The sequence below is a fragment of the Pituophis catenifer genome, unplaced genomic scaffold, assembly GCF_029215685.1.
Source record: "Pituophis catenifer annectens isolate HBS135680 unplaced genomic scaffold, rPitCat1.0.hap2 SCAF_17, whole genome shotgun sequence".
Taxonomy (NCBI): Eukaryota; Metazoa; Chordata; class Lepidosauria; order Squamata; family Colubridae; genus Pituophis; species Pituophis catenifer.
Window position 1 is genome coordinate 8,434,864 of NW_027256897.1, and position 25,782 is coordinate 8,460,645.

At 43.6% G+C, this 25,782-nt stretch overlaps 1 protein-coding gene across 1 annotated transcript; it reads right to left on the bottom strand.

The window, feature by feature from the left end:
- On the bottom strand, window positions 1-24,906 carry LOC139325696 (stomatin-like). The gene is made up of 7 exons (XM_070955655.1): window positions 24,795-24,906; window positions 10,809-10,912; window positions 9,805-9,877; window positions 8,210-8,292; window positions 5,646-5,849; window positions 4,525-4,659; window positions 1-2,317 (listed from the first exon to the last, which is right to left on the bottom strand). Exons 1-7 carry the CDS (start codon window positions 24,844-24,846, stop codon window positions 2,123-2,125), a joined length of 846 nt encoding a protein of 281 aa, XP_070811756.1. The 5' UTR covers window positions 24,847-24,906; the 3' UTR covers window positions 1-2,122.
- Between the last annotated feature and the right edge of the window lie 876 nt (window positions 24,907-25,782).

Genomic DNA, 25,782 nt, shown 5'->3' on the forward strand with positions numbered 1-25,782 from the left:
TAAAAGAAAAAAAAAAATTTTATTGGAACGTCAGCTGATAAACAAGGACACTTTAGAATTCAGACACGTTTTCACTGACCATATTTTTTTCCTTTTGTACGTGATATTAAGAGCACTTTTGGTAAACGGGCTTAAAGAAAAGTTTCTTTGGTGTGTGTTTTTTTGGGGGGGGGTTTTGCCCTTTGGGAAAACACCTTCCATTTGGACTCTATCATTGCAAGCTGAATTAAAATTAACCATGAAATTAAAGTGGCCGGATCTCACTTTAATTTCAGAGAATGTTACAATATTTATAATATAGTTATATATTATATATATAATATATATATAATATTTCAACACAGGTTCCTTGGTTCAGACAATTGAAAAGCCTTTAAGCGTTCATCTGACAGGCCTACGATTTTTCTAACCTGTTTTCCTGTTCTTAAAACTTTACACACACACCATGCTGAATGCGATGATTACAATTAACCACAAGGCTGATTCAGTCACAATTACATATAGTTCTGATTTCAATCAGATCTCAAGTTTACAAAATACACAATGCAAGTATACAGAGATACGGGGCTTAAAACATCAGCGCGTTAGAGTATATTAGCAAAAAAGCTGAGATTTAGCACAAAAAACATTATACTCACGTGAAAGGAAGCTTAAGGGATCTTTATTGGTCTTTCAGAGGAATTATTTTAAACTTGCTGAGAATGTGGAAATAGAAACAACAGTCACGGGGGAGGCCATAATGTTAAATTAAGCTTCCTTTCAGGTAGATACATGACCATGCAGGCAGCTGATCACAGACGTCTTAAAATAAATGTCCAGCTTTTTAGCTTTTAGGAAATAATAAATGTAAGTTCAACTAAAGATTCAAAGGCACCAGCCTCATTTCTGGCCATGAGATTTATCTTCTTTATGGTTTTATTTTTCCGGGGGAGAAAAAAAATAAATAATCAAAACCAGGAAATGAAATACGTTCCTCTTTTTAAAGACGGTTTAAAAAGCAACTCTCTTGTTTTTATATATATATTTTTTTAAAAAATGTACATAGCAAAACCAGATATCAGGTTACATGGCAAGAAGACGCTTGTGAGTTACCTGAACATAACATGTCACTAACAAGCACATTATCTCCGTAACTACAATCTGTGCGTTGTTACAATCTCTTGGCAACAGGGCCACTATGGAAGATCTGACTTCTCGTAAGGGAAGCTGTCTTCCCAAGAGAGAAACGAAGAAAATATTTTTTTGTTTAAAAAAAAAATAATTCTTCAAAAAGCCAGACTCTAAACAATTATTTCACTCACCCTCCAAATATTTAAGAGCTGGAAGGCACTCAAAAACAGTCTCTCTTAAACTCCTTCCCATATAGACTTTTTTGCACGAAGGAGGAAAAACAATAAACATTTAATTTATGGCTTTGAGGATTAGAAGGGCCAGATTTACAGAAAGAAGAGAGTTATCTTGTAAATTCTAAATGGAAGAGGTGAATTTATAATTGCAATAAGTGCTGAAAAGAAGACTGGAAGTTACTTCTTGGTAACTTTTCTTTCTTCTTCCTTTTCGATTTTCCTTTCTTGCTCGTTAGCTTTGCCTTTGATCCTTTTCTTCTTTTTCTTTCTTGATGTTAGTTTGTATTCGGTTTTGTCTTCCTTTTTGAAAAAGCTTTAGTAAAAATTATATATGTATGTGTATAAAAGAAATCTCTTTTTAAAAGGAGAGATTCAACCTGGAACTAAGGAGAAATTTCCTGACAGTGAGAGCAATCAACCCATGGAACAGAAGTTGCCTTCAGAAGTTGTGGGAGCTTCATCCCTGGAAGCTTTCAAGAAGAGACCGGACTGCCATCTGTCAGAAATGGTCTCCTGCTTGGGTGGGGGGTTGGACTAGATGACCTACAAGGTCCCTTCCAACTCTGTTAATCTGTATAATTTTTAAAACGGGGGAAGAAGCAAAATGGGACTTCTATTATTTGTTCAGAGGGACAACGCCAAGAATCCAGCTGATGCAAAATACTTACAAACTCTACATGGTTGTAATTTCTCCCCTAGCCGTCGCTGACTTTTGCATTTAACCTAGTTTCCCCACCCAAGAGCCCTTCTCTCTTTCACCAATGTGGCTGCCTTTGCTAGTGTCTCATTGCCATAATTCCTTGCAGCATGTCTATAGGCAGGGGGAAGACGATGGTGGAATTCTTCTCGGCGGCGATGGTGGTGAGAGTCTGCAGGTAGCGGAGCTGGAGGGCGGCGGGAGACTCCGAAATGACAATTGAGGCTTCCTTTAGCGCCCGGGAAGCGTTCATTTCGCCCTCGGCAGCGATGACCTGGAAGGGAAAGGAAAAAGACCCATGTCCAGTAAAGCTCTAAAACAGGGGTGTCAAACCGGATCCGGCCCACGGGGTGTTTAGATCTGGTTCGCAGGACCGCCCTGAAAACAGTGAAGGACCAGCGGGCATGCAGCTCCGCCCAACCTCTGTTTTCACTGGCAGAGGGTTGCAGGAGGCGGTTGCAGCCGAAAACAGAGCTCGGGAGCCCATTTTTGCTGGCAGAGCGCTCGGGCCACCATAGGCGCCCCCGACACGAGTGACATCGAGCTGGCCACGCCCACCCTGGCTACGCCCTCCTACCGCCACTCCCCCCAAGGTCAAACACAACCCTGATGCGGCCCTCAATGAAATCGAGTTTGACACATGGAGGAACAATACTGAATATGGGGAGGATAGGTATGAGGTGCTCATGCTTGTCCAAAGTTACGGTTGGATAGATCAGACTCAGATTTCAAGATTATCCTCCTTGCTAGCATATTTGCTTTTCCTGTGTAAAAACTCCGTGAGATATTTGTGTGTTTGTCTTCCTGATTTCTGTGGCGGCGACAACAACCACACAAAGGGGCTTGTGGTTTTTCCCGAGCACCTGCAGAGTCACACACATTTAAGTAAACCTAAGCCCTGCCTGCGTGTTACAACAGAACAGAAGGGCCTTTGATACTCCTAAGTCACAGATCTGATTTAAATGAAGTTCCACTCCTATTAAAAAAGCATTTCCAGACCTGTAATCACGGCCCTTGCTCAATTATGAACGTGTTTCCCAATCAGAATATATATATGTGTGTGTGTGTGTGTGTGTGTGTGTGTGTGTGTGTGTTTTCTGAGGTTTTCGCGGGTTTTCGCGGGTTTTCGTGGGTGTTTGTATGTAGGTCTTTGGTTATTCGGGTTTTCTCCCGCGTAAAATTGGAAGTGTCTTGGCGACGTTTTGACGAAGTCTCATTCGTCGTCTTCAGGCTGGTGTTTTCGGCTTCGTGCTTCTAGGAGCAATGTGTGATCGCAGCTGTTTCTTCCTTTTAACTGCCAGTGGGGGTGTGAACTGATTGGGTGGGAGCTTGGCTGTGTTCTGATTGGGTGGAGGTGTGTTCTGATTGGTTGGGGGTTTGGCTGTGCTCTGATTGGATGGGAGAAATTTTACGTGGGAGAAAACTCGAATAACCAAAGACCTACATAACAAACCATTTTATACCAAATTTATATGTATTTCACTGATGAAGAAATAAAGGGAGACTAGTATAGATCTATTTCAAGCTATTTAGCTCTCATCAGCTAGCCATACCCTTACTCAGATATGCAGGCAGCCCAAGTTCGAATCCGAGTAAGGGGATGGCTAGCTGATGAGAGCTAAATAGCTTGAAATAGATTTATACTAGTCTCCCTTTATTTCTTCATCAGTGAAATATAAATTATATATATATATAATTTATACCAAATGGTATATAAAATTTATACCAAATGGTATATAAAATTTATACTAAATGATATATAAATATATGCCAAATTTATTTATTTTTTAAATGGTTTGTCATGAATGCAACTGCTTGAGGGCTCCTGGATTGGAGCTGAAAGGCGAAAGGGAAGCAGTATGCTCCCTCCCACATGCTGAGGTAGACATATATATATATATATATATATATATACATATATATATATATATATATACACTGTGTATGTATATGTGTGTGTGTGTGTGTGTGTGTGTGTGTGTATTTGTTTTCTAAGGTTTTCGCGGGTATTTGTATGTAGGTCTTTGGTTATTTGGGTTTTCTCCCGTGTAAAATTGGAAGTGTCTTGGCAACGTTTCGATGAAGTCTCATTCGTCATCTTCAGGCTGGTGTTTTCGGCTTTGTGCTTCTAGAAGCAATGTGTGATCGCAGCTGTTTCTTCCTTTTAGCTACCAGTGGGGGTGTGAACTGATTGGGTGGGAGCTTGGCTGTGTTCTGATTGGGTGGAGGTGTGTTCTGATTGGTTGGGGGTTACCAAGAGGAGTTCGGGTCAAATCCAGGCAGAAAGAAAAACATTTTCTTAGCTTCCTTCTCTCTCTCTCTCTCTCTCTCTCTCTCTCTCTCTCTCTCTCTCTTTTTTTTTTTTTTTTGAGGGTGGGGCAGGAGAAAAAAACCCACCACCCTATCCAAGCTGAATGAAAATGCTAGTAGGAATAATGAAGTAACACATTAAATGAAACAAATATATACACCATTACCCACCTTTGCCCTGGCTTCTCGAGTAGCTTCGGCTTCAGCCGCCATGGCCCTTTGAAGCTGGACCGGTAACTTCACATCCTTGATTTCCACTCGTTCCACTTTTATGCCCCAGTCGTCCGTGGCATCGTCCAAAGTGGCCTGTTGAGGAAGGAAGGAAGGAAGGAAGGAAGGAAGGAAGGAAGGAAGGAAGGAAGGAAGGAAGGAAGGAAGGAAGGAAGGAAAGAAGGGAGTTGAAGTCCACACCTCTTAAAGGTTGAGAAACACTGATCTAAAGGTACTTCGGATGCAAACAGGAGTTGTGATCCTGGGTCTCAATAAATAGAGGTCGTCTTTAAATTACTACCTTCAGTTTAATGACGGTTCAAAGTTACAACGGCACCGGAGAAAGTGATTTATGACCTTTTTCCACACTTATTGTGTATCTATGGCAGTAGTGGGATTCAAATCCTCGCCGCTGGTCTATGGAGGTTCTCAGTCATCCGTCAGGTCATGGTTGTCCCAAAGGTGCTTTTTCAAGAGGCTGGTTTGTCTTCGAAGACGTTTCGCTTCCCCTTCCAAGAAGCTTCTTCCGCTCCGACTGAATGGTGGGAATGGATGGATTTATATGTTCAATCAGAACCGAAGAAGCTTCTTGGATGAGAAGCGAAACATCTTCAAAGAAAAACCCAAGGAAGGAAGTCCAGTTGCCTCTTGAAAAAAAAACATCTTTGGGACTAATGTCCATGGCAACAACCCCGTGGCCACCTGATCAACATTCGGATGCTCGACCACGCGTTCATATTTGTGTTCCCCTTTTGCGGCTGTCTGACGACCCAAATCAAGGGGGAAACCAGATTCCCTTAACGACCATGTTACTCAGTTAACGATGGCAGGGGTTGCCTTAACAACTGGGGCAAGAAATGCCGTAAAAAATAGAGCAAGCCTCCCTGTCTCGCTTAGCAACAGAAACGCTGGGCTCAATTGAGGTCGTAAGTCGAGGACTGCCTATAAATTTCCCCACCCTTGAAAAATATCGATATAGGGGCGTTCCCACTTTTTCCAGAAGCCTTTTTTTTTTTTAGTTGCTTATATCTTCAGAACAAGTAAATCTTCCTTTCCATCGAAGGATGTCCAACTTTGCTTACCTGCATGCTGTGAGCAATTTCTTCCCGGTCGGAAAGAATCTGGGAAAGGTTCTTGGTTCCCAGCACGTTCCTCAGAGTAGTTTGAGCCAGCAGCCGAGTAGCCGAGTCAGCATTGGTGATGTTCGCTACGGCGAGAGTGGCGTTCTGCACTCGGTAGTAGACTACTCCATCCACGTTGACCGTCACGGAGTCTTTGGTGAGGATCTTAGTGAGGAAGAGGAGGAGGAGGAGGAGGAGGAGAAGAAAAAGGCCCAGAGAGTCAGCGCTTGTTGACAAACTCTTAATAAGACTGACGCAAACAGCTTATTTCCAAACAAACAGAGAGCTGGCTTTGGGGAATCAGCTAATTAGTCAAAGGAGTTCTGGACTGTTTCATAATCCAAACAATTCTTCGCTTACGGCTTTTCAGCTGGGAGACATCACTTGTCAACACTTTGGGGGAACCCCTGAACCCTCACTGCCTTCTAGCACAGAAGACATCACCTAATTGGGTCATGAAATGTCTGCAAGAAAACAAACCGAGCTCAGAGAGCACAGGCAGAGAAACCCAGATAAGCAGGGATTAATACCAGACAAACAATCCAGCAGAAAACAATAGCTTAATCAAGGAAATAGCAAGAGGGAAAAAACACATACCCATCAACAATGATAGGGTAAGCCACTAGTGTATAAATGAGTCACTTCCAAATGTTATCTTATTCTTGACCTAATAAATGCTTCATTCCCCTTTTGCCAAGGGAACAGATCCTTCGCCTGTCCACCAACACCAAGTCACGGGAGCTCACCCCATTACGCGGCACTAGGGATTCGAACCGCTGAACTGCCAACCTTTCGATCGACAAGCTCAGCATCTTAGCCCCTGAGCCACCGCGTCCCTCACGGTTAGGAAGCTTCTCCTTAATTCCAGGTTAGAACATTTCAGTGACAACTCAACCCCAACAGAAACTTTAAAAAGGAGCTGTGAAAAGCCTTGTGGGTTTGTTTCGCATAAGGATTAACCTAGAGACACAAAACCTGTTTGCAAAAGGAGAGGAAAGGTTCCTGTGGAAACGCCATACCTGTAATCTGATTTGAACATTAGGCCAAGTCAGGGTTTTAAAGAAAGTTAGTTTGGTTTCTCAACCACAAGGGACTGCGTTGACCCAAGCCAACCACCTCATGATTGAAGGCATCCGTCCACCTAGAAATGCACCTGGCTGTAATTATGCTTCTTTCATGGATAAATTGGAGCAGATCTTCCCAGATCCCAATGGATCCTGCTGTGGTCATGCTTAGCTTAATCTTTCTTGGAATTGAACCCCGATAAAAATTTGGTGTGCGTTATTATAGCCACTGTCAGAACTCTTTCTATTTTTAGCAATGTCAACAAGGCAATTACAGGATGTTCAGGCTTCCGTTGTTCAGAAGTGGGACGTGACATGCCTGCACTGATCTTTTTTCAGGAGAAATGCAGCTTCTGATTTAGGACAGGGACACAAAAACAAATACGAGGCCCCTTAATCTGTGCTGGGTTTTTCCTCACTGGAAAAACATTGCTTACAAAAATGATTCATGGGTGCTTTTTAAATTGCCTTTCAGGGTGCAAAATGCTCTCACAGTAATTCTCGGAGACAGAATACTATAAATGCACAGAGGAGGAGGGGGAGGAGGAGGAGGAGGAAGAAGAAGAAGAAGAGGAAATGAGAAGGCGGAAGAGGAGGAAGAAAACGAGTGGGAGTAGGAAGAAGAAATGAGGAGGAGGAAGAAGAAGAAATGAGGGGAAGAAGGAAGAAGAGGAAGAAGAAGATGAGTAGGAGTAGGAAGAAGAAGAAGAAGAAAGGAGGAGGAGGAGGAGGAAAAGAAGGAAGAGGAAAAAGAAGAAAAAATGAGAAGGAGGAAGAAGAGGAAGAAGAAGAAATGAGGAGAAGGAGGAAGAAGATGAGTAGGAGGAAGAAGAAGAAGAGGAAGAGGAAGAAATGAGGAGAAGGAAGAAGAAGAGGAAGAAGAAGATTAGGAGGAGGAAGAAGAAGAAGAAGAAGAAGAAGAAGAAGAAGAAGAAGAAGAAGAAGAAGAAGAAGAAGAAGAAGAAGAAGAAGAAAGGAGGAGGAGGAGAAAAAGAAGGAGGAGGAGGAAGAAGAAGAAATGAGAAGGAGGAAGAAGAAGAAGAAATGAGGAGAAGGAGGAAGGAGACGAGTAGGAGTAAGAAGAAGAGGAGGAGGAGGAGGAGGAGCAGGAGCAGGGGGAGGAGGAGGACTTGCCAAATCTTCTCAGAGGCAAGCAAATGAGAAAGATCTCCATCAACTCAGAAACCAAGCACTTAACATGTTCAGTTCATTGTGCAGAGCCCCAATTTTCTCAGCCACCCAGCAGAACCAGATCAAGAGATAGCAGGACAGGTGAAGCTCTGCAGGAAACACCCTCCCCTCCTCCTATTGTGCAGCTTTGAGTCGAACTGGCATTTCGACCGCAACATTTGCAACAGTGGCATGGACTGGAGAATCCGGCGGGAGGTGAGGAGCGGAGACTATTTATATATCCAGTATGCTCGGAGGGAAGCCAGGAGAGCAAGGAAAGGGAACACTTACTTCCTGCGGTGGAATATCGAATGAGATGGTCCTCATGTCCACTTTGATGATGTTGTCCGTACAAGGCAAGACAAAAAACAGCCCTGCAAGGGGAGGGGGGGAGAAATATTGAATTCAGGGTCAGTGGGTACACGGAAGATACTTAATCCAGCTTTCCCCCCAAACAGTCCCTTCTGCATTGCTGGCAATTCCAAAAAACTCTGCGGTCATCATGAGAGTCAGATTTAAAAAGCTTGCCTTGGGAAAGAGGGGAGAAGGAGAGGAAGGGTTGTTGTAAAATAAGGGAGATAGAATGGTAGAAAAGCAACCCCGAGTATACCCTAATTTTTTTTTTTTTTAGGATGAGAAATGAACTAATATAAAAGTTGAAAGATAATATGTATGATTAACAATGGATAAGAGATTGTACCAGGGGTGAAATGCTGCCGGTTCGAACCAGATCACCCGATCTGGTAGCAATGGCAGTGGGTAGTTCGGAGAACCGGTAGCAAAAATCCCTGCTCCCCCTCCCACCATGCCCAGGTGAGCCGCACAATCAAAGGCTTCTTTTTTTTTACTCTTAAAAGCATTTTTTCTACAACCTCTTCCGATGAAAATATGCTTTTAAAAGTAAAAAAAAAAAAAAAAAGCCTCTGATGATCATGCAGCTCAGCTGGGATCGTCAGAGGCTTTTCAAAGCATTTTTTTCTGCAACCTCTTGGCCGAAGAGGTGGTTAAAAAAAATGCTTTGAGAAGTCTCTGACGATCCCAGCTGAGTTGCCTGATGTCAGAGAGGCATTTTTTAAAAAGCCTCTCTGACGATCCCAGCTGAGTTGCCTGATCGGCAGAGGCTTTTCAAAGCATTAGAAAAAATGCTTTGAAAAGTTTAAAAAAAAAAAAAGTTGGCCACACCCACCCAGTCACATTACCCCCCCCACCAAGCCACGCCCACAGAACCGGTAGTAACAAATTTTACATTTCACCCCTGGATTGTACACTTAAGTATGTTTATGAGAAATAAAAATAAAAAAAAAACTTCCCCCCCCCAAAAAAAAAAGATTTGAAAAGCTTGCCTTGGTTCAAACTTCACCAGATTTCCCTTTTATGGAATACTGGATGGAGATGGAAAGAAGAAGAGGAAGGAGGAGGAGGAGGAGGAGGAGGGGGAGGAGGAGGAGGAGGAGGAGGAGGAATAATAATGGAGTAAAGAATATAACCATACAGAATAACAGACTAACAGAGATGGAAGGGACCTTGGAGGTCTTCTAGTCCAACCTCCTGCTGAAGAAGGAGACCCTATAACAGGGAGGGCGAACCTTTTCGGCACTGAGTGCCCAAACTGGAACACACATGCATGTGCATGCATGTGTGAGTGTGAGAGCACCGGAAACCTAAAGATCAGCTGCCAAGAGCGTGCATTTCTGCTTTTTGGCCATTTTTCAGGTCGTTTTTCAGCTGTTGTTGAGTTGGGAATGGAGATTTTGCAGGATCCTTCCCCTGCCACACCCACCAAGCCACGCCCACCAAGCAACACCATGCCCACCAAGCCACGCCCACAGAACCGGTAGTAAAAAAAATTGGATTTCACCACTGCGTGTACCATATTCATAACTCACCTGGCCCCTTTGCACCTCCTTTTAGGATACGTCCAAGTCTAAAGATGATGGCTCGCTCATATTCCTTGACAATCTGCAATTGAGAGGAGAGGAAGCCATGGTTGGTTTTTCCAAGCATTGCTTTAAATAATCTATACACCCCAGTCTATTTCCACCCACCCACCCCAATCTTCACATCTAGCAAGAGCCTTGGTAGTACAGTGGTCTAAGGCACCCTGTTATTAAGCTGGTTATTAAGACCAGCTGCCTGCAATTACTGCAGGTTCGAATCTCTCCAAGGCTCAAGGTTGACTCAGCCTTCCATCCTTTCTAAGGTAGGTGAAATGAGGACCCAGATTGTGGGGGCAATAAGCTGATTTTGTATAAATATACAAAAGAATGAAGGCTATTGCTTAACGCATTGTAAGCCGCCCTGAGTCTCCGGAGAAGGGCGGCATATAAATCGAAATAAAATAAATAAATTTAAAAAAAATAGCACATGTGGACCAAAATATAGAGGAGAAGATCACACAGAAGTGCACAAGAATGTCCAAAAACTCTTTATTTGGACCCTTCTAAGTCCATGATGGTGAACCTATGGCAAAAAGGTTAGCCATCACTGTTCTAAATCCTTGGTGGTAAATCAACATTCCTATTGGCTGACGAGGGGCTTCAATCTCTTCCCTGGCTGTTTTTGTCCCTGCTCGTCCAACAGTCTTAGTAGCTTCAACATTGAATGTGTGTCCTTGTTCATTGCAACGTGAGGCTACCAGGGAGTTTGGGTCTCCTCGTTTGACCACTTGCAATCTGGTGGTCTCCCCTCACCTGTCCTACCTAGTCACAGGGGCACTAAATAATCTGCATGGATTACTCTGGTGACTAGATAAGACAAATGGGCTCCAACAGGAGTCCAAAAGATTGGAAGATGAAACCTTTGGTCCCGGTGACCAGCCCAGATTAGATCCTGCAACATTATCCCAGGACATGTGGTTTAAAAAAACAAACAAACAACGTCTCCTTTTTACCTTTATGCAGAACCAAATGGAAATAGGAGCAGTGACAACCACGAGTAGGAATGAAAATATAACCAGGATCCAGCCACAAATCCCAAGGCTGCCGGAATTGCCATCTAGAAGGGAAAAAAAAGAGATGTTTCATTTTACGACCTTTCTTGTGAAGCGAATCACTTGCCATCGTTAAGTTAGTCGCACGTCTGTTAAGGGAATCTGGCCTCCCCATTGACTTTGTCTTCTCAGAAGGTCGCAAAAGGGGATCCCGGGAACACTGCGACGGTCATAAATATGAGCCGGTTGCCAAGCATCGGGATTTTGATTACGTGACCATGGGAAACTGCAACGGTCGTAGGCATTGTTGGGATTCAGCCGGTTCGGACTCGTTTGGGTAAACCGGTAGTTAAATTTCTGGCTGACCCTGCCCCTTCCCACCCCTCCCTTTCCAGGAGTCCCCAAGCATTCCATTTTGGCTCCCAGGTAAGTACAAAGAGGCCTCCTAGGCTCAAAACATGGCGTGAGGGGGCGGCGCATTCCCTCCCACCCCCACTGTGGCTCTTTTTTGCTCCCAGGGGGGTGCAGGAGGCCGAATGCTGCCTGTCACACCCACCATGGCCACGCCCACCATGGCCACGCTCACCCACTCTGGTCATTAGGACAGAGAACTGGTTGTTAAATTATTTGAATCCCACCACTGGCGACTCGTAGGCCTGAAAGATGGTAAATAGGTTTCCAGTGCTATTGTAACTGAACAGTCGCTAAACAAATGACTGTAAATCGAGAAGTACCAGATTCTTAAAAACCGATGCAGAAATTAGCAGAATTAACTTCCCGTCTCAAGCAATCGCCCAGTAGTTTCCCCAGTGGTGAAATCTAAAATTGGTTACTACCGGTTCTGTGGGCGTGGCTTGGTTGGGGGGGGTAATGTGACTGGGTGGGCGTGGCCAATTTTATTTTTTAACTTTTAAAACCATTTTTTCTATAACCTCTTCGGCAAAGAGGTTGTAAAAAAATGCTTTCAAAAGGCTCTGACGATCCCAGCTGAGTTGCCTGATCGTCAGAGGCTTTTTTTTTTCTTTTAAAAGCCTCTGACGATCAGGCAACTCAGCTTGGATCGTCAGAGGCTTTTAAAGCCTCTGCTGATCAGGCAACTCAGCTTGGATTGTCAGAGGCTTTTAAAAGAAAAAAAGCCTCTGCTGATCAGGCAACTCAGCTTGGATTGTCAGAGGCTTTTAAAAGAAAAAAAGCCTCTGCTGATCAGGCAACTCAGCTTGGATTGTCAGAGGCTTTTAAAAGAAAAAAAGCCTCTGACGATCAGGCAACTCAGCTTGGATCATCAGAGGCTTTTAAAGCCTCTGCTGATCAGGCAACTCAGGTTGGATTGTCAGAGGCTTTTAAAAGAAAAAAAGCCTCTGACGATCAGGCAACTCAGCTGGGATCGTCAGAGGCTTTTAAAAGAAAAAAAGCCTGACGATCAGGCAACTCAGCTGGGATCTTTGACGATCACAGCTGAGCCGTGCGATCATCAGAGGCTTTTTTTTTTTTTTTTTGCAAAGCTGAACTGTTGGATTTAGTGATTCTGTTTTCATAAAGACGTAGGAAATTGCACGATCAATTTCTGGTGGTTTCCCGGGAGACGTTTTCCCGACATTTCTTTTAGCGCTTGTTCCTTTCGGGAGTGAAAAAACCCGAAAACAACTGCAACAACTTTGGATCAGGAAAAGGAGCGAAGAAAAAGGGCCGTCTTGGCAAGAAACGGAGCCTGGATTTTTGAGAGAGCGATGTTCTCAAAGTAAGTTCAAGAGTCAGGGCTGTTGAACGTTCCAAACTTTGGAAAGAATGTGTGGGAAAGAGAAAAAGGAAACAAAGAAGGAGAAGAAGAAAAAACAGGAAGGAAAATGTGAATTAACCACTGGCAAATGCATTTTCCCATGCTAGTTCATTCTCTCTGGCACCACTCATGAAAAGAGCTTGGCTTCAAACATCTCCAAGAAGCCTACAAAGAAGAGAGGAATGGTTACTTGGTTACCGGGCCCACATTTGGAAAGCCTCTGCTTAATCATGGCTTAATCCTACTTAGTTACTTAGGACAATACAGCCAGTTGCCCAGAAAAAGAGCTGGACTCCCCTTTATTGAATCTACTCAAGCAAAGGCTGGAGGCTCAACTCTCTAGGATTTTTTCATTGGCAATCCTGCAGGCTCTCCCTTCCAACTCTGGGTTTCTGTACTGTTTTGTTTTCTTGCACATGACACCTGACATTGTGGTTAAGTTCAGGTCATAAAGCAGGACATAAAAGGACAGTGAATGAAAAAGCTACATAGATAGATGGGTGTCTCCTTCCAGACTTCCACATCAAGAGGAAGCTGCTGCTTCTTCATAGTCTCCTTCTCCTTCTCCTTCTCCTTCTCCTTCTCCTTCTCCTTCTCCTTCTCCTTCTCTATCATCATAGTCATCATCTCCTTCTCTTTCTCCTCTTTCTTTTCATCCTCCTCTATTATCATTTTCTTCTTCTTCTTCTTCTTCTTCTTCTTCTTCTTCTTCTTCTTCTTCTTCTTCTTCTTCTTCTTCTTCCTCCTCCTCCTCCTCTCCTCCTCCTTCTCATTTCTTCTCCTCCTCCTCCTCCATGCAAACCCCACTCCCACTCTGTTATTTCTCATCCTCCTCCTCCTCATTTTTCTTCACCTTCATCTTCGCCTCCTCTTCCTCCTCCTTATCCTTCTTCCTGTCCTCTTTATTTATCTTCTCCTTCCCTTTCTCCTTCCCCTTTTCCTCCTCATTCTCCTCATTCTCCTCCTTCTTCTTCTTCTCCTACTCCTTCCCTTTGTTCTTGTACTCCTTGTCTATCTTCGCCTCCCACTCCCACTACAATAATGTTCCGGACGCATCTTTATCAAAATTAAGTAAAATGCAACCAACCCCTTCTATCCTGAAAAACCAAGGGAGAAACGACTGCCAAAATCTGCTACTCAAGCTACATTTTAAGATATAAATTTTGGAATTGCATCAAAGCAAGTTGCTACTGCCCATTTCAGGTCTAAGAGAGGGAGCATGAAAAACGCAGTACAAATTAACACAGCATTAAAATTAACCCAGCATTAAAACAGGATTGCATTTTTCAGGGTGGCGGTTATAGAAACAATATGTTTCAGGAATGATAAGCTATCAGCAGCGACTATCACCCTGCAGACACCAATTTTTATTCATCGTTTGTGCTGGCCAGGATGCCTTTTTTTTTTTCCTCCATGGAAAATCGCTTAGCTAAGCTTCAAATGTGAACTGAATGTGTTGTTGCCAAGGTGGTACATATTTAAATGGTGCGTAGTCCAAACATTTATTCTTCTAAGAGGGGGGAGCCTGGCATGCTATGGTTCAGGAGGTTGCGAAGACTCAGACAAGCTTAACAACGACAACAAAGAAAGGCTTAAGCTGGGAAGGCAACTACACATTTCTTTCAAGACATTTGACTGTTAAGCCAAGGAGGACATCCAGTGAAGTGACAAGCTAAATCAGCCACTGAACCTCAATCCATCCATTTTTATTAGAGTCAAATAATAGTATTAAAAGCATTAAATATCAATAGCAATAGCAGTTATATACCGCTTCACAGTGCTTTACAGCCCTCTCTAAGCGGTTTACAGAGTCAGCCTCTTGCCCCCCAACAATCTGGGTCCTCATTTTACCCACCTCGGAAGGACGGAAGGCTGAGTCAACCTTGAGCCTGGTGAGATTCGATCTACCAAACTGCTGGCAGCCGGTGTTCAACAGAAGTAGCCTGCATTACTGCACTCTAACCACTGCGCCACCATGGCTCATTAAACCAATTAAACCATTAAAACCAATAAAAGATGAAAATTAGGACTGACAGAATAATATGTTGCTATCGGTAATGGATTCTCAGTGGGCAGTTTGCCTAATTTTAAAACATACAGCGTAACAGAAATCGGCCGAGTTCAGAAAAAAAAAACACCCTATTTTGTCCTGGCTGAGAAATTCTGGGAGTTGAAGTCCACAAGTCTTAAAAATTGCCAGGGTTGGAGACTCCTGCCTTAAACGAGTAACAAATTAGTTAACAGAAAAACACGAATAATAAAAAACATTATTTTTATTAATGTTTATTAAAAACATTGAGAGCCGTGGGGGTGCAGTGATTAGAATGCAGTACTGCAGGCTACTTCTGCTGATTGCCGGCTGCCTGCAATTTGGCAGTTTGAATCTCACCAGGCTCAAGGTTGACTCAGCCTTCCATCCTTCCAAGGCCGGTAAAATGAGGACCCAGATTGTTGGGGACAAGAGGCTGACTCTGTAAACAGCTTAGAGAGGGCTGTAAAGCACTGTAAAGCGGTATATAAGTCTAAGAATTATCTATCTATCTATCTATCTATCTATCTATCTATCTATCTATCTATCTATCTATCATCTATCCTATCTAGATCTGAGCCATGGTATTCAGTGCTTAGAATGCAGTTTTGCAGGCTGACTCTGTCCACTGTCAGCAGTTCAAATCTCACCGGCTCAAGGTTGACTCAGCCTTCCATCCTTCCCAGATGGGTAAAACGAGGATCCAGATTGTTGGGAGCAAGAGGCTGGCTCTGTAAACTGCTTAGAGAGGGCTGTAAAGCACTGTAAAGCGGTATATAAGTCTAAGAGTTATTGCTATCTATCTATCTATCTATCTATCTATCTATCTATCTATCTATCTATCTATCTATCTATCTATCCATCCTATCTAGATCTGAGCCGTGGTATGCAGTGCTTAGAATGCAGTTTTGCAGACTGACTCTGTCCACTGTCAGCAGTTCAAATCTCACCGGCTCAAGGTTGACTCAGCCTTCCATCCTTCCGAGGTGGGTAAAACGAGGACCTAGATTGTTGGGGGCAAGAGGCTGGCTCTGTAAACCGCTTAGAGAGGGCTTTAAAAGCTCTGTGAAGCGGTAAATAAGTCTAAGAGCTATTGCTGTCTGTCTGTCTCTCTCTCTCTCTCTCTCTCTCTCTATCTATCTATCTATCTATGTAAGTCAAAGTGCTATTGCTATTATAGAAAAGTATAAAAGGGATAAAAATTATTCTTAATAAGAAAGATAAAACCGGAATTCCAAAATCCTCCGTTAGAAAAGTTGTAGTTTCAATGCTCCCCTGTCCAAATGATGTTGGCTTTTTTTTTTATATCGCCTCCTCAAAACTGCTGTGGGATGTGCATTGCACCTCCTAAACAGGATAAATCCTCCTTTCCTTTTCAACTGCCTGAACTCACTGCCCTGTTTCCCAAGAACAACGTCAGGCTTGTCAAGGCCAGCCCACGTAATGCTGGCTGAAAGTCCAAAGTTTCTAAGTCCTACGATTACCATGGCCTTAAAAATACAGATAGTCAAGGCTGTCCCGCCGGAGAAGAGCTGCAATCAAAGAATGGCACTGCAGAAGGGAGACGACGCACTCTCACGCACAAATGCGCAAATCTCTTTCCCAATCCAGACTCAAGATATTCTGACAAGAAGACTTGGAGTCCTGGATTTGCCCTTTGTGTCTCTTGCAGCCCGTTCGAGAAATGCTGGGGAGATTCTAAGCTTGCGCAATGCCGAAAAGCCCCTCCGAAGGGGGGGAGAAAAATTGCAGAGAAGGAAGGGTTGGGCAAGGCGAAAATAACTCTTCAAAACCCCCAAATTCTCAAGTTCTCTGAGCACAAACTGGCAGATTGATCCGAATAAAATAAGCCTGCAAGAAACGAGAAGCTGCCAACGATTCTTAAGTTTCATATTTACAAGTCTCTCCCTCAAAAAAACCACCAGTCAAAATACTCTGAAGTATTTTTTTTTCTTCTCTCTCCACTTCTGTGTCCTTCCAGTAGGGATGTCCCCATTGGTGAAATCCTCCGTGGTTTGCCACCATTTCTCTGAGCGTGCATGCGTGGTGCACGCCAGATGCACATGCAAGTGTGCACCAAATGCGTGCTACACACGGAAAAAGGAGGCTTAAGAAGGTAAGTAGAACAGCAAGGGGTGGGAACAGCTGTGCTGCACGATTTAGATTCGCTAAAAGATTTCCTGCTTTCTAGCAAATATAAATTGCATGGCACAGCTCATCATCGGAAATAGCTTTTATTACTACCGGTTCGCCCAAACTGGTGCGAACCGGTAGCATTTCACCCCTGAACTTGTCCCCCGTTTGATATTTGGGTCTGTCCGACAATCTTCGGGTTGTTCCAGTGACCTCAGTCCAGTGGTGAAATGTAAAATTTGTGAGCGTGGCTTGGTGGTGGTGGGGTAATAGGACTGAGTGGGCGTGGCCAACTTTTTTTTTTTTTTTTTTACTTTTAAAACCATTTTTTCTACAACCTCTTCGGCTGAAGAGGTTGTTTAAAAAATGCTTTTAAAGCCTCTGACGATCCCAGCTGACTTGTCTGATCAGCAGAGGCTTTCTTTTTTTAAAAAAAAAAGTCTCTGACGATTCCAGCTGACTTGCCTGATCGGCAGAGGCATTTTTTCCTTTTAGAAACATTTAGAAAAAATGCTTTTTAAAAAAAAAAATTAAAACAAACTTTATTAAATTATCAAACAATTATAAAAACAATTAAAACCATAATAAAATATTCATATATATATAGATCATATCTTATAGTTGACATTTCATTTCTATTCTTTTACATATCTATATATATTCTTCTCCTCTACACATTATATATTTCGTAACCTAGTCCCACATCCATCCTCATGACGGTGAAGTCATTGTTGGTATTTATATGAAATAAGCATGGAAATACACTCCCAATTATCAGTTCTTAATTTAAAATTCACTATTAGAAAAAAGAAAGAAAGAAAGAAAGAAAAGTAAAATTTAATACTCATCAAGATTATCTTTATACTTTACTAAGTATATCCTTATCCACTTTCTTTTCGCTTAATCCAATCATACCACTTGTCCCATACCTTAAAAATACTTTGAGCTTTCCTTATCCTTTAATTTCAGGAAAAAAAATGCTTTTAAAAGCCTCTGATGATCCCAGCTGAGCCGTGCGCGATCATCAGAGGCTTTTTTTTTTTTTTTTACTTTTAAAAGCATTTTTTCAGCCAAAGAGTTTGTAGAAAAAAATGCTTTTAAAAATAATTTTAAAAAAGCCTCTGATGATTGCACGGCTTAGCCGGGCAATGGAGGGCGGGGGGAGAGACAGGGATTTTTGCTACCGGTTCTCCGAACCACCCGCCTCCATCACTTCCGAACCAGGAACATTTCAGCCCTGCCTCAGTCCAACGGAAGAAAACAAGAGATAAGAGCAGAACAGAATAAGGCAGGGCTTCCGAAGACGAGCTTCAAAGAGGAAGCCAAACCATTGTGACATTCTTAGGAGTTGGCAAAAGGTTTAGGGTGGGGTGAGGTAGGGATACTCGGAAGAAGGATTGGCAAACCGCATGTCAGAGGAGCAAGGTGGGGCTTCTGCCTGCCTGGAAAGAGTGTAGAAAGAGTGAACTTGTTATGGTTGCGCCCTGCAACCAACGAACTCGGAAGGAACTTCTCTTCCGTAACAGTTGCAAAAGGCATACGCAACAGGTGGACTTCAGTTATTCTGTAGGACATCTCCTAGCTTCTTTCATGACCGCTGGTTGAGACTGTGGGACGTGTGGCTTTGCCAATATCTGAAGCCCTGCCTGTTGTGTCCCTCAGAAGGTACTTGTGGAAATGTCTATGGAGGTTCTCAATCATCCAAGTCGTGGTTGTCCCAAAAGTGTTTTTTTCTAAAAGCAACTGGACTTTCTTGGTGGGTTTTTTTCCCCATTCTTGGAAACGTGTCACTTCTCATCCAAGAAGCTTCTCCAGTTGAAGAACTGACCTGAAGAACTAAAAAAAACCAAGGAAGTCCAGTTGCCTTTTAAAAAGAACCATAGAATAGAATAGAGTAGAGTAGAGTAGAGTAGAGTAGAATAGAATAGAATAGAATAGAATAGAATAGAATAGAATAGAATAGAATAGAATAGAATAGAACAGAACAACAGGTAGAATAAAATAAAGGGCCTTGGTACTACAGTGGTTTAAAGCACCCTGTTATTAACACAGCTGTCTGCAATTATTGCAGGTTCGAATCTTACCAGGCTCAAGGTTGACTCAGCCTTCCATCCTTTCTAAGGTAGGTTAAATGAGGACCCAGTTTGTGGGGGCAATAAACTGACTTTGTATAAATATACAAAAGTATGAAGGCTATTGCTTAACGCATTGTAAGCCGCCCTGAGTCTCCGGAGAAGGGCGGCATATAAATCAAATTAAAAAAAAAAAAAGGGATAGAATACAAGAGGAGAGAATTAGAATAGAATAATGGATATGATAGGATAGGATAGGATAGGATAGGATAGGATAGGATAGGATAGGATAGGATAGGATAGGATAGATAGGAGAGGAGAGGAGAGGAGAGGAGAGGAGAGGAGAGGAGAGGAGAGAAAAGAGAAGAGAAGAGAAGAGAAGAGAAGAGAAGAGAAGAGTAGAGTAGAGTAGAGTAGAGTAGAGTAGAGTAGAGTAGAGTAGAGTAGAATAGAATAGAATAGAATAGAATAGAATAGAATAGAATAGAATAGAACAACAGGTAGGATAGAATACAAGAGGAGAGAATTAGAATAGAATAATGGATAGGATAGGATAGGATAGGATAGGATAGGATAGGATAGGATAGGATAGGGAAGAGGAGAGGAGAGGAGAGGAGAGGAGAGGAGAGGAGAGGAGAAGAGAAGAGAAGAGAAGAGAAGAGAAGAGAAGAGAAGAGAAGAGAAGAGAAGAGAAGAGAAGAGAAGAGAAGAGAAGAGAAGAGAATAACAGACTTGGAAGGGACCTTGGAGGTCTTCTAGTCCAACCCCCTGCTTAGGCAGGAAACCCTACAGCACTTCAGACAAATGGTTATCCAACATCTTCTTAAAAACTTCCAGTGTTGGAGCATCCACAACTTCTGGTGGCAAGTTGTTCCACTGGTTAATTGTTCTCACTGTCAGGAAATTTCTCCTTAGTTCTAGGTTGCTTCTCTCCTTGATCAGTTTCCACCCATTGCTTCTTGTCCTGCCCTCAGGTGCTCTGGAGAATAGCTTGACTATTCTTCCAGTATCTACTGGAACAAACACCGTTTGTTGATCTTGGGGACATGAAGGGACATGAAGGCCCACAGGAGATAGTCTGTTCAAGGAGCATTCATGACATCACTTTAGTTGTGGCTGCTGTAACCATGTTTCTCAATTAAGCCACCATGGCTGGATTCCTGCACCACCCTGAACCCGTAAAGTGGTTGTATCACCTTACGGCTTAGTCAGACAGGCGCCGTCAGTTGACTTCCCCACCTGCCTACAAAGGTATGAGACGCAGATTCAATTCATTCATTCATCACATATTCAATCTCACCCGGCGTCTCTGAGTGAGACTTCGAGAGAAACGATAAGAGAAATGACGACATCTCTACAGGTTCTCTAGGATGCTGGTAGGATGGAGGCAAAAAATTTCCTTTCCTACCGAAAGATACTTTAAATATCAAATTTGGGGTTGTAAGATGCCGTTCGAACATGAAGGAACCCTATTATTCACTCGCCAGAAATCAATCAGAGGCCCGAAGGTGGCATGTATGCAGGGGTGGGCTGCTGGGGGTTTGGGAGTTTGGGGAACCCCCAAAACCCACTCCTGGCTGGCCCCTCCCACAGCACCCCTCCCTTCCCAGGAGTCCCCACACAGCCCGTTTTGGATGCAGGTAAGTGCAGGGCAGTGGTGGGCTGCTCCTGGTTCACACCGGTTCGCAAGAACCGGTAGTAAAAAATTTTAGTAGTTTGGAGAACCGGTAATAACATTGGCTGGCCACGCCCCCGAACGGGTCCCCAGCCCGATCACCGCTCACTTACCCTGCCCACCTCATCAGAGGCTTTTTTTTTTTTACTTTTAAAAGCATGTTTTCTACAACCTCTTCGGCTGAAAAAATGCTTTTAAAAGTTTTTTAAAAAGCCTCTGATGATCGCGTGGCTCAGCTGGGATCTCAGAGGCTTTTAAAAGCATTTTTTCTACAACCTCTTCGGCCGAAGAGGCTGTAGGGGAAAAAAAATGCCTTTAAAAGCCTCTGGCGATCCCAGCTGACTTGCCTGATCGTCAGAAGCTTCTAAAAGCATTTTTTTTCTGCAACCTCTTCAGCCGAAGAGGTTGTAGGAAAAAAAATGCTTTTAAATTTTTTTTAAAAAAAGTTGGCCACACCCACCCGGTCACATTACCCCCACAAGCCATGCCCACAAAATAAGCCACACCCCAGAACCAGTAGTAAAAAAAATTAGAACCCACCCCTGGTGCAGGGTACACTGGGGACACTCGAGGAGGGTGAAAAACAGGCTTACCGGAAGTTCAGGAAGAGGGCCTCTGGAAAAGCCTCCGGAACCCAGGGAGGGCAAAAACACTCCCCCCACCATGGTGAAGGATGCTGACTAGGCCACACCCACCATGGTCACGCCCACCCAGCAACCAGGCAGAGAACCCCTTGCTAAAATGTTTGAAGCCCACCGCTGCACGTAGGTCATAAAGCTACCTGCCATTCACAAACTTTTTATGCTTATTTATAAACTTGGTCAGCCTTGGAGATAGGACAGCGATGGGCTTGTTCACAACAGCTCCTTCCATAATTGAATAATTGAACAAAAACAACAACAACAACAACAAATAGAGTGACCTGGGAACGTATCCCATTAAGTGCCATTAAAAGTTGCCTTTCTAAATTGCACTACCAGCACCGGAAGTGTTTTAATCTGAGCCTTCAAGAACAGAAGAGCAAGAGTCGGAAGGGACCTTGGAGGTCTTCTAATCCAACCCCTTTCTGCTTAGGCAGAAAACTCTATACCAGTGATGGCTAACCTTTTTGCCATCGCGTGCCAGGAAGGGGGTGGGATGGGGGAGGTTCGCGCACGAGCGTGCCCACACCCATAATTCTATGTGCCCTGCCCCGCGCATGCACGCAATGTCCCGGTAGGCCCGTTTTTCTGCCTCACCTGGCTCCAGATCCTCTCTATGCATCTGGGGAGGGCGAAAACAGCCTTCCCCACCCCACCCTCAGGCCCTCTGGAGGCAGGAAACAGCCTCTTCCCCTACTTCTGGTGGGCCCAGAAGGCCCCAAAATTAGCTGGCCGGTGCCCTAGCTGAGCTGGCGTGCCAGGCGACATGGCTCCACATGCCACCTGCGCCATAGGTTCGCCATCACGGCTCTATACCATTTCAGACAAAAGGTTGTCCAGTGTCTTCTTAAACACCTCCAGTGATGGAGCACCCATAACTTCTGGAGGCAAGATATTCCACTGATTAATAGAATAACAAGAGTTGGAAGGGACCTTGGAAGTCTTCTAGTCCTACCCCTTGCTCAGGCAGGAAAGTCTATCCCATTCCAGGCAAACGGTTATGCAATCTCTTCTTGTAAAAACTCCAATGATGGAGCATTCACAACTTCTGGAGGCAACTTCCATTCCACTGATTAATTGTTCTAACTGCCAGCAAATTTCTCCTTAGTTCCAGGTTGCTTCTCTCCTTAATTAGTTCCCATCCATCTCTGTCCTGCCTTCAAAGGTGCTCTGGAGAATAAGTTGACTCCCTCTTCTTTGCGGCAGCCCCTCCAATATCCGAACGCTGTTTTGCTATGCAAATGGAAACTTTTATATGAAAATTTGTCTACCTGCCAGCTTCCTTTAACAACCACAAAAAAAAAAAAACATCTCTAGAGGAACTGACTAAAAACATTTCTGTTTCTTTTTAATGCAACCAATAGCTACACAAACACCACAGATAATTAGCAAGAGTTTATTGAGTAAACAGATGAATCTCTGGAGAGGCCCTTATTTTAAAAACCCAGATTCCTCCGAAGGATGATTCCATCGCTTTGGCTGCTGTTGGCCTCCCTAACTGGAAGCCGAAAATGTTCTTTGTTTGTTTATTCGCGTTTATAATTTTTTATTTTATTCAAAGGATTTTGTTAAAAAAATTGATTTATATGCCGCCCTTCTCCAAAGACTCAGGGCGCCTTACAATGCGTTAAGCAATAGCCTTCATACTTTTGTATATTAATACAAAGTCAGCTTATTGCCCCCACAAACTGGGTCCTCAAATACAAAATCACACACACACCCCAAAAAAAAATGAAACAGACAAAACAAATCTAGACGAAAACAAAAAACGTGGATGAAAGAAAGACGAAAACGCATTAAACAGAGACCAAAAAAAACCTAGACAAAATCAGTCCCTTTTATCAGTGCCGTTATAACTTCAAACGGTCACTAAACAAACTGTTGTAAGTCGAGAACTACCTGTATTGGCAACCCAATTGATCTATCATACATGATAGATAGATAGATAGATAGATAGATAGATAGATAGATAGATAGATAGATAGTAGATAGATAGATAGATAGATACCGAGAGAGAGAGAGAGATTAGAGAGAGAGAGAGAGATTAGATGATAGAGAGAGAGAGAGAGAGAGAGATTAGATGATAGATAGATAGATAAATAGATAGATAGATACCGAGAGAGTGAGATTAGAGAGAGAGAGAGAGATTAGAGATTAAATGATAGATAGATAGATAGATAGATAGATAGACAGATAGATACCAAGAGAGAGAGAGAGATTAGAGAGAGAGAGATTAGAGATTAGATGATAGATAGATAGATAGATAGATAGATACCGAGAGAGAGAGAGAGATTAGAGAGAGAGAGAGAGATTAGATGAGAGAGAGAGAGAGAGAGAGAGAGAGAGAGAGAGAGAGAGAGAGAGAGATTTACTTATTGATTAGTCCTTGGGCCATATCAAAATGCAGAGTTCCAGACACAAATTATTACTAAAATCTGATAAAAACAATTTAAAATGAGATTGGAATAAAATACGATTTAAAATGCAATTGGAATAAAATACAGTTTCAAATGAAATTGGAATAAAATAAAATAATTTAATGTATAGATAAATAAAATATGATAAAATGCTATGGCTATCAATCTATCATGATCGATTATCATCTATCTATTATCTATTATCTGTCTAAGTTTGTCTGTCTGTCTGTCTGTCTGTCTGTCTGTCTGTCTGTCTGTCTATCTATCTATCAAAGAAAAAAAATGATTAACAGGTTAAACGGCAGCCAAGTAAAAGTTCAAAGCACTCTGATACTCAGATAACATTCGGCAACCGCAATTTACTGGTATTAAAGTCTACATGGTTTCTTATTTACCAAAATCACCCCCCAGACCCCCCCATTATTACCTCTGATCGGTCCAGGATCAAAGACCCTGATTTGGCTCTTCCCCACCAAACCTTTCCTTAGGTTTTTCTTTAAAAAAAAAAATGAATTGGGAACTTTTATTAATTGGAAACTTTCCCAGCGACGACACCCTTGGGATCACCGTTCACATAAGTGGCTCCGGGAGAAGGGAAGGAAGGGGCATCCAGTTGGCCAAGCCAAAGTTGACTCAGTCCCAAGAAGACCCTCCTAAGCAAGGTGGGGGAAAAGACCCTTCCTAACGTTCTGGGGGTGTCCTCCTTGGCGGTGGGGCTCATGCAAGGAATGGACCACCCCCCCCCTCCTCGGTAGCCCCACCGAGAGGCTCTTCCCTCCCCAATCTCCCCGTTCCTGGCATTCCGTTCTGAAGGGCGCCCCTCCCCACTTGGCCCGGAGCCCAACGGGGCCTTCTTGCCAAAGGCTGGCGCTGAAGCCACCCAAGGAAGCCAAGGTTTGATCTTCAGCACCACTCACACAAAAAAAAGCCAAAAAGGATTGAAAGAAGGGGCGAGGGGCGGCTTGAAAAGCCCACCCCGGCTTGAAGAGGAGGAGGGAATCCCGTTGGGGTTGGATCTCCAGGGATTCCCCCCTAGAGAGGAAGCCCACTTTGGGGCAAAGGGATGCTCCCCTCTCCAAATCCAGGATCCCCACCCGATCGCCCCCGGGATCAAGCTCCAGGAGCCGACCACTCCCACTCACCCACCCACCCGGTGGATCCCTTTCCCGGGGTCCCTTCGCCATCGCCACCACCCCGACTCACCGATCTTGAGTGGCTCCCGCTGCCCGCGGCTGCCTTTCTCCGGATCGCTCATTTCGCTCGCTACCCTGGACCCAGCCACCTTGCCCAGCGCTGCGCCACCCGTCTGGCCTCGCTCGGCGCCTCCTCTTGGGCTTCTCTCACCCGCGGGCTCCGCCTCTGCCCGCCTTCCCTCCCGAGCTGGCCAAGGGAACTACCGCGCCCAGCCTCCGCAGCCCAGCGCCGGGCTCTCCAACCGAGCTGGAAGGCGCTAGGCAGGGCGAGTTGGAAGGGAAGGGGAGGGAAAAGTCAAGTTGGATGGGGGATGGGGGATGGGGGTGGGCTGTTAAGGGCTTATCTGCCTCCAGGCAAGGAAACCTGGCTAGCTGTTAACGCTGGGTGGATGGTCGAAATCGTGGTTGAGCCGAATAGAGACGCTTTTCAAAGGGAGATGGGCAGCATATGCGTTTAATAAATAAATATAATAGAGAGAGAGAGGGAGGGAGGGAGGGAGAAAATTTAGATGGTAGGTAGGTAGGTAGATAGATACAAATAGATGAGAAACAGAGAGAGAGATGATAGATAGATAGATAGATAGATAGATAGATAGATAGATAGATAGATAGATGAATAGAATAGAATAGAATAGAGTAAAGTAGAATAGAGTAGAATAGAATAGAATAGAATAGAATAGAATAGAATAGAATAGAATAGAATAGAATAGAATAGAATAGAATAGAAATTTTTTTTATTGGCCAAGTGTGATTGAGGATTTTGTCTTGGAGCATACGTTCTCAGCGTACATAAAAGAAAAGATACATTCATCAAGAATCATTAGGTACAACACTTAATGATAGTCATAGGGTACAAATAAGCAATCAGGGAGGGAGGGAGGGAGGGAGGGAGAGAGAGAGAGAGAGAGAGAGAGAGAGAGAGAGAGAATATGTAGAAGAGGTAGATAGGAAGGTGGATGGATGGATGGATGGATGGATGGACGGATGGACAGACAAAA